Genomic DNA, 9,211 nt, shown 5'->3' with positions numbered 1-9,211 from the left:
CATATCAAGCATGTAGAGAGGGGTTGTGCCCGGGCAGCTGGTATCATGTTGTAAGGTAGTTCATGGCTAGTCCTGGGCAGACACCCTTTTAAAACTGCACTGTGCTCAGCCAACCATGTATTACCATTGCAGCCTGCAAACAGCCATTCATGGCAGTAACATAACCCTGGCTGCAGCCCAGAGCAGAACAGGCCCTACCTCGGCTCACAGGCAGAGATTTATTTCATTTTCATAGCCTGCTGTTCCTTTTTTGAAGGGTGCCCACTTTAATTTGCACTTGCTTCCATCTTCAAACAAGGCATCTGCACATGTAGAGAGAGGGCAAGTGTGCAGAAAGGGGAGATATATTTGGCTTCTCCACCCCAATGTTTGCCTCCTCTCTCACCTCTATACAGATTCTGGAGTAGAACTCCTCCTTCAAGCATGAAGGCTTTCTGCATAACTGAGACCTGGGAGATCAGGGCTCCATATAAACCAGGCAGGAAGCTCCCCCTCGTGGAGAAGACACCCCATAGCAGTTCTTACACTGAGACACATTCGCCACCACTTGGCACAGTGCTGGCACCAAGACACTCAGCTGCAGTGGATTGGCATGGCTTTCTTTCATCAATTTGTTTGAGCTGCAGAATTTGGATTCCCACGCAGCAATACTCTGCTTTCTGTATTGCAGAGGGCTGGGCTGGATGATACCATCCAACTCTACAATGCTATGCTTATATTCTACCGTGACACTGAACAGCACTGGGGAAAGCATGCTATTCATCATACAGAGGGAAAATGGAGACTGCCAGAGATCCTACCACCTTCTGTTTCCCAGCTCAGCCATACTCATCAGAGATCCATGATGTGAGCTACAGAACAGGCACTTCAAAACATGTTTTCTAGAGAGAAATTGACTTTTATTCAGAGGCGCATACTGGTAAATGCAAGCAGGGAACGATCACAATCCTAGCATTCTGTGTGTCTTATCTCTCCCCACGCAACAGATGCCCCACACTCTCTTGCCAGAAGCACCCTTCCGGCTGTAAAAAGCACTCCAGGTTTCCTTCCTCGGGAGACGGACAAGTGGCCACACATGAAGGAATGCCAGGCAGCTTTTAAGATGTTAAAAGAAGAAAGAGTTTCACTAGCGACATGTCATTCAACGAGGGGGATGAGATTCATCTCGAAGAGCTCGTTAGGCTAAACCTGTGTATTTGAAAGAGAAAAAGAGGAAAGGAAACGGATTACTATCAAGACACACATAAAAGCCATATATTCAGAAGAGGTCTTGCTGTGTCCAGCAGACCCCTGGCTTCTTAATGTGTCCTCCACAGACTGCTTCTGCCCCCTCCCCAGCCACCCCAAGCCCCTAATAACATTTCTGATTTTTCCACAAGAACCTAAACACAATCCACCTTGCTGAAATGGAGCTTCAGAGCAGTATTATTCTATTTTCCGGCATGGTGGTGGTGGTGGTGAAGTAGGTAGGAGAGTTCATGGATTTCAGTACAGAACCTGCATATCAGAAAAGGGGCCCAGGATGGAACCCATCAAACGCAAATATACTGGTGTGGCCTTATTTGTAGATCAGCCTTTGCTAACCCAGCACCTTCCAGATGTGCTGCTAATAGAAGCTAGGTCCTAAAACATCAGGAGGGCACACATTTCAGATTATAGGAAGTGTCTGTTCCCCACACCTCAGAGTCTGGTGCTCTGAAAGCAAACAAACTGGAAAACCAGCTCCTTCAACTGATCTGGCACCAACCATTAATGAGAAACTGCCACAGAGGGAGAGGTGGGAGGCAGGTCTCATTCCATCAGCCCTGCTGGAAAAACTGGTTCCACTGAACTCTTCCTGTCCCTGAACCGCTTTGACAACAGCTAGTTCATGATAAGCACCGCCTTTTAACTTCAAAAATCGGTGGCTGAGCTGGGCTCCCCCTCCTTCTTTCCTCCTCATCCATTTTTCCTTTTGTGCTGTGATTTTTAGACCATTAAGCAAGTGTGCAGGAACTGTCTTGTTTGCCTTTGTGGCTGATACAGGGTATAAATAAAGTTGAGCCTATGCACCAATATTTCACCTGGGTACAATGCACCCAATAAAGAGGACCTAATCCAAGACTGTGGAGCAACAACCCTCCCCCATAATCTGTGTGAGGCTCCCTCAAACCCTCCTCAGCAGAATCTTAGGGCAGGAGAGGAGGTGGCACTGAATACAACCCTGCGTCAAAACAGCTTCAGTGTGATTGGGAGAACGAAGCCTGTCTGGGATCCCACTTTGGTTCAAAGAAATCGCAGCGCCTATTCAGAGGCCATATATTCTGCCAGGAATTGCAGTATATACTTTTACTGCAAAGTATATTAGCAGCTATCTAAAACATGTACAAAGGACAAGGACTAAAATAGCACACAATTATGCAAGTCAGTTTTGTATTACTTTCTCATTTGCTCTATACTGACTGGTACAGCTCCTTGTTCTCTCTCTCTCAACCTGGCAGGGTCTGGAAGAACCAGAAGCACCTCCTCAAAAGTGTTACACTGGCTCGAGACCCCTCAGCCCTGATCAATTGCAGCATCCAACATTTGCTGAGACCCCTGGGGAGGCCAAAGGAGCTACGCACCATTTGCAAACCGGCATTGCTTCAGCACCTCGCTAAACCCCTCGCACAGCTTCAAGTCGGCCTGGTTCTGGGCGCACTCCAGGAACTGCTTCATCTCGTACTGGCAAGGCGTGAACTGCGACTGCTGCATCGCAGGCTGGGCTGTCTGAGGCTCCTGAGGAGGAACAGTAGCACAATTAAGATGGGAAAATGTTTTTTAAAAGATTACATTTGCTAAGAACCCCACCCGCCTTCAACAATGTTTTCAGGGTGCCAGAGTATGGTGGCTCCCCAGCAGAAAGGGGAGGCATCAACAGCAGCATCCTCATTCCAAATTGCTGGAGGACAAAATTTCCAAATCTCAGGAGTGCCAACAATTTCCCTTCCTAGTCAGTTGGCTAAATCCTCCAGTTACTAAGGATCGCCAACACTTTTTATACCTTATGCATTCAGAATTAGCTTTCAATGTTTGTTGATTACATTTTCACCTTAAGTCCAACAATCTCAAGCTGTCGTACATGGTTCTCTCTCTCCCCGCCCCCCATTTTACCCTTACAAACAACCCTGTGAAGTAGGCCTGGCCCAAGATCATCGAGGTTCCATGGCCAAGTGGGGATTTGAACTGTGGTCTCACAGGTGACAGCCCTACACTCTGATCCAGGGGTGCACAACCTGCGGCCCTTCAGATGTTTCTGGAAAGCATAGCCAATTATCAGGGATGGTGGGAGTTGTAGTACAGAAACACCACACTGGCACTTAGATGCTGCTAATACAACTGAGGTCCAAGGGAGGGGGGAGTGCTATAAAATGATGCCTTCTCATGATACCCAGCTGGCTTGTTAGTTGGATTTCTGCATTCAGTTCTGTCAGGTGTCAAGGTTATTTTATGTATTATTTCAAATTTATAACCAATCCTTTCTCCCCAAAGGAAATCCAGGGTGTCTCACAGTAATAACATGACCCACAAAAAATTAGAATAGCACTATAAAATACTGCTGAAAGCAGTTAAAAGCAGTAGTGTGAAAAGGTTCATAAAAACTACTGTCCAAAATCTTGGATAAATAAGAAAGCCTTTATGTTTTTTTTTCTTCCTGAATGCAGGGCACTGCCTGATCTTCACTGGGAGGCAGTTCCATAGTTGGGATGCCACCACCAAGAATGAAGTTTTGGATTCTTTGTGCAATTCCTACTTGTAGGAGACCATAAGCAGCGTCTTCTTCCCAGGTAACAATGTTCTTACTGGTGAGGGCACCCTTTCAAGTACTTGGGTCCCAAGAGGCTTAAGGCTTTGTACACTCATACTAACATCATCAAATGGGTGCGATTCATCAATACACAACTGCACATTATCTAGTCTCTTGACTTTCAGAACTGATGCAAATCCATAACTATACCAGATACAAATATATGCTTTACTCCTGGATTGGCAGGTGCTCAAATGGAACACACGTTGCATGTATTCTTTTGTTCTCGGAGAGCCAGCGTGGTGTAGTGGTTAAGAGCGGTAGACTCGTAATCTGGGGAACCGGGTTCGCGTCTCCGCTCCTCCACATGCAGCTGCTGGGTGACCTTGGGCCAGTCACGCTTCTTTGAAGTCTCTCAGCCCCACTCACCTCACAGAGTGTTTGTTGTGGGGGAGGAAGGGAAAGGAGAATGTTAGCCGCTTTGAGACTCCTTAAAGGGAGTGAAAGGCGGGATATCAAATCCAAACTCTTCTTCTTCTTCTTCTTCTTGAAAAGCTTTTGTTAAGTTGCATCCTGCCAGCAAGGCTCACTCATAAGCCATGTCTGAGCCCACTTCTTTGACTTGAGGGGAGGAGGCACAGCTCTGCCCTCATCACCTATCAGCCCAGAAAACTTGACATGGGTTTCATCAGCCAGGAGGAGAATTCTGTATGGCTCAAGGTGCACCTAAAAAGCTCAGATAAACAAAAACATATCATTTTCTCTCTCACCTGGTAAGTGATGTCGGGCCTTGCCGCTTCAGAGCTTCCACCTCCAAACCCTCCGGTCATGGCGTGCCCCAGAGTGTGCCCCACAGCAGAGCCCACAGCCACGCCAGCAGCAGTGGTGGCCATCTGGGCCATTAGGCCAGGCTGCCTGGGGGCAGGAGAAGCCACTGCAGAGGCAGGGGCAGGGGCTGGAACAGGGGCATGAGAAGCTGGTGGTGGAGCAGACCTCATAGGAGGCGCACGGCTGCAAAGGCAGGAGAAGAAACACATTGAAAAGCAATCCTGGATGCAAACATTTGTTACAGCGGCCCCGTGTGGGATATTTTTTATGTATTCTGCCTGTGTTTATTTATTTGACTTCTTACCAGTCCTTCAGCATAAGGTCCCCTGATGCCTTTTGAAAATTCAATCATACAAGTAAAAATAAACAAGTATAGCAATTACAAACCAAAGTCCAGACTTTCCTCCAACCTGGTCCCCCCTCCAGAGGGGGTGGGGGATGCCGATTCTAGGGATTTGCTGCCTCAGTTTAACACATCTCCCTACAGCATGGTCTGAAGCCACCTGATGCAGCCATTTTGCTGAAATCAGAGCTGTTATGTGAAAAATGCTCAGGAACAACGACTTGGAAAGCAGTACACATGTTCCTTTCTCCTGAACACTGATCCTTTGAATGCTTCGAGGGTAAGAAAAATACCCTCCTATACTCTCCTTGAAGAATGTTGAGCCCCAACAATTGGGGCTATGCTTCCTCACCACCTATGTTCATGTGAACACCACTTACATCAGCCTTGAACCTTTCCCCTCCTCCCCCATATGTTGCTGAACTACAACTCCCATCAGCCCCAGCAAGCATGGACTGGCGATAACAGAAGTTGTAGCTCAGCAACATCTGAGGGAGGAGGAGAAAGGTTCAAGGCTGATGTAGGTGGTGTTCACACACACCTGATACATAAGCTTTCATGGGCAACTAGCTTTCCAGCCCACACACTTGTACCTGCAAGCAGGCTAGTTCCTGGTCGATAGTGCTCCTGTTCAGAGAAGAGTTGCTAAAATGCCCCTGATGCAAGAATCCAAAGTTTCTAAATCTTTGCATGCACAACCTTCTTGCCCACCTTTATCCCCAAAGAATATAGCCCTCACTTTCCACCAAAGAATGCAGCATTAAACATATTACGTGCTAAGAGCTAAATTGGAAGCTGGGCGTCAACACAAAACATTACAAAACTGAATTGGTCCTTAAACTGGCTAAACATTCACAGAGGAAGACACGGCCTCTTATGAAACCTGCCTTGTACACAGAGGGAGTGAAACATGATACTGCTGATCTTTGGTCAGAGCTGGTAGAGAGCCAGTCTGGAGCAGAAGTGGGGGACCTGCGGCTCTTCAGATGCTGCTGGACTACATCTCCCTGTATCCCTGACCACATTGGCTAGGACTGATGTGAGTTGGGAATCCAGCACCCATCTCTACCTGTCCCAAATTTGAAGGTGGGATGGGATCCTGGTTTTTGCAACATTTGGATTTTGCAACTGAAACGTAGTCTCTTTGGTGGCTGACTGCCTGCCAGTCTAGTGACCTGTCTGATGGAACAATGTGCTTTTTTATACTTCTGTGGTAAGCGATGTATACCACATAAACCTATCCTAGTAAAGCTGGGATAATGGACTGGGGTAGTACGGCATAAGACTCTTAATCTCAGGGTCATGGGTTTGAAATTCATGTTGTGGTTGGACTAGATGACCCTTGTGGTGCCTTCCACCTTTACAATTCTGTCTAAGCTGCTTGGAAGGAAGCAGCAACCACATTCTAGCCTCTCTTGGTGGTAAGTAAAGGCCAACTTGTAAACTTAGATTTACAGACTTGATGTACATAATAATAAGAAAGGCAAAACCAACTGCCACTGCTTTTGCAGTTCCAAAGTCTGGTCACAGCCACCCTATGCATTTTAAGCACTCTGGTACTCTTAGTAGCACCCTGAACAAGCTACAGTTCTCAGAATTCTCAACGACCACTAAAAGCGCTCTAAAAGTGCTTTACATGTCTGTTGTGGAAGTCCCGCATTTGCAGTGCTTTACCAATGCAATGTGGATCCCTCTCTTAGTCAGAACTTTTGTTCAATAGAACGCCAAGGTTTTTACTTGCTCAACTGCCTGCTCCTTGACCCAACAATTTCACTCCACGAACTTCAACTGTTACTCCTTCCCCAAACTTAACCTGCCCCCTTACCCACCTCTTCCATTTCTGCTTGTGATCTGCCCCTCCTCAGCTCTCACTTTCTCTGGCCACACCTCAGAGACCTCTGCCTTACCCCTAGGCAAGAACCAGGCCCAGTGAGGTCAGCCCTTGCCTAAGGTAAGCCAATTAGTACTTTTCCAGCTTTAGCATCAACTTGCTGTCTGAATAGAAACTCTTAATCCCAGAAGCACCAAAGCAGTGCTGGCTTTTACAGCACATGGTCTTCTAGAATATTCCTCCTGTGGAATATTCTAGAAGGTCACAGTCCAGTCCATCCAAATCATTTGGCATCCTTCAGTTGTGGTGGGAGCACTGTACGCTGTGAGGTTTCTGAAATTAAGCATTTGATAAACAGGACTCTCATTTAGACCCTTAAGTCACATTCAGCCTATTTACAAAGAAGGATGCAAACGTAACACCAGAAATAAGCTCTGATTTACAGATCCATAACACAACTTCCATTCCACAAGTGAAATGCAAGGCACGTATTATACTTGGCAACCCACCGATCTGTCTCTTCATCTTCCATCACCTCCACGTGTACTGCTGTAATCCTCACCCGAACTTGCCACATCCGCACGGAGACTTTGGATTCCCCCATCCCATCCCTTTCCACCAGCATCTGCTCCTAACGTGAGATTACAACTCTCATTCACTCTTTATTAATAAAGGGTAGAGACTCCCCCCTTACTACTACACGTGGCAGGGAGATAATAACCCCCTTAATACAGCTGCCCCCTGCAATCTCCAACATCGCCTTTGTTTTGATCCCCCCTTCCTTCATCACCCCAAGTTTTATGGCATTTCCCTAATATCTTTCCCCCCCTCCTCATCTCCACTGAGTTGGCAGCGCTGGGGGCGAAATTAGGAGGCCATAGAGGCGTCACGTGGCTCCCTCCCAGCCCTTCTGCCATGAATATCTCCAACCACACCTCCCCCTCCCGACCCTTCCCAGATCACCCTCACAAATCGCCTCGTCCCGCCCCCTTACCTGGCAGGGGGCGCCATCCGGGACGTTCGGCTCCTGCTTCCCCTCGGCATGGTGGCGACAATAATAAAAGCGGCTCTCGAGTTGCTGTTGCTGCAGCTGCTCTCTCTCAAGGGCTCCGCAGTCCGGCTTTTTTCTACTTCCGCTTCCGGCTCTTTCTCTAGTTCTCTTTCAAGGTCACCGCTAGAGGTCGCCTGTCTCCCGCACTACGCATGCGCAAATCATTCGTACTGACGACGGGGTGCCGATGGCCGAGAACGAGGCTGTTGCAGCTGCCCCCGCCCCCTTATCTAAATAGGGCGGAGCCAGACCGTTACGTCGGAGAGGGAAGCGCAAGGTGGTTGTGCTTAATAGGTGTGGCCGCGGCTAAACCAATGAACGAGGGGGGGCGGAGCCAAAAATAGGCGAGCTGTATAAATAGGCGAACCTTAGCGCAAGGATACGCTAATTCTAAGGCTTTGTAATGGGTGCTGGGTGGGCTTTGCTGCTCTAGAGCTAGAAATAGGCCCCGGGAAGCGTGGTCGCCATTTGGGGGCTGGGTGGGTCAGGTGGCGCCATTTGGGGGCTGGGTGGCGGCTTGTACATTTTCTTTATAGTGAGCTCAAAATAGGCAGCTTGGCAAGCGGAATTAGAAGTGCTTCTTGTCTCTCCCTGCCTCTCTGGTAGAAAAAGCTTACCTATATTTAGTTTTCTTCTGTCTGGCGGCTATCGGGAGAGGAGGGGAGGTAGCGCTGTTTTTTGTCTTTCCCCCCCCCCTTGTGATTATTTTTCCTCGGGAAACCTTTTTGTTTTATCTTTAGTCTAGCTAAAAAATACCAGGGAGTCCAAACCAGAAACGAAAACTTGGGTTATGAACAGCCAGATTGTAAACTGAGAAGATGAAAAAAGTAACGGGAGAAATAGCGGCAGGATTTATAAAATGGGTGAAACAAGATTATAATGGGACTTAATACTGTGGATAAATAGGGAGATAAAGGTCCCTAGTACTAAAAAAAAGGTTGAGTGCTTTGTTAACTTGATAAACAGAAATGAGGATTTAAGATGAATAGAATGTGAATGTAGAAATAGGACAAGTTTGGTGAAAATGAGGGAATGGAATAATTGGTCCAAGAGAAATATGAGCTAATATATCAGCATGAATTATTTTAAAGTGCTTAGAAAGCTGCTTCATGTTTAATAAGTCTAGTCATACAGTTTTTTAAAGAGCCGCAACCTAAAGCTAATAAAATGGCGTGGAAGCGCATTTTAAAGCAGGAAAAATATATGGGAAAGCCTGGGCAATAAACAGGAAGGCGATTGATTCAAAAGACTTAAGCTTTGACTCACCCTTTTCTCTTATAAAATATAAAAAGCCAAAAAGCAATGTTTAATATTTGGGTAACTTAAGTTTTAGATTTGACTTGAGCTTTTTTGTTGTTGGCCACATTGGGCTTTGCCAGGAATGAGAAGCAA

At 46.9% G+C, this 9,211-nt stretch overlaps 1 protein-coding gene across 1 annotated transcript; it reads right to left on the bottom strand.

Moving 5' to 3' along the window:
• Nucleotides 1-877: 877 nt before the first annotated feature.
• CHCHD2 (coiled-coil-helix-coiled-coil-helix domain containing 2) lies at nt 878-7,924 on the bottom strand. The gene is made up of 4 exons (XM_081173241.1): nt 7,763-7,924; nt 4,537-4,777; nt 2,604-2,757; nt 878-1,188 (listed from the first exon to the last, which is right to left on the bottom strand). The coding sequence occupies exons 1-4, from the start codon at nt 7,810-7,812 to the stop codon at nt 1,178-1,180; spliced, it is 456 nt and encodes a 151-aa protein (XP_081029367.1). The 5' UTR covers nt 7,813-7,924; the 3' UTR covers nt 878-1,177.
• Between the last annotated feature and the right edge of the window lie 1,287 nt (nt 7,925-9,211).

The sequence above is a fragment of the Podarcis bocagei genome, assembly GCF_964188305.1.
Source record: "Podarcis bocagei genome assembly, chromosome: 15".
In the NCBI taxonomy this organism is placed as follows: Eukaryota; Metazoa; Chordata; class Lepidosauria; order Squamata; family Lacertidae; genus Podarcis; species Podarcis bocagei.
The sequence above is the reverse complement of the archived record's forward strand: the minus strand, read 5'-3'. Positions and strand labels throughout refer to the sequence as shown.

Coding starts and splice junctions, on each gene's coding strand:
- CHCHD2 (XM_081173241.1), bottom strand. CDS start 7,812: ATGCCGAGGGGAAGCAGGAGCCGAACGTCCCGGATGGCGCCCCCTGCC. Junction 4,778..7,762: donor CGGATGGCGCCCCCTGCCAG/GTAAGGGGGCGG, acceptor CTGCCTTTGCAG/CCGTGCGCCTCCTATGAGGT. Junction 2,758..4,536: donor GGCCCGACATCACTTACCAG/GTGAGAGAGAAA, acceptor GTTCCTCCTCAG/GAGCCTCAGACAGCCCAGCC.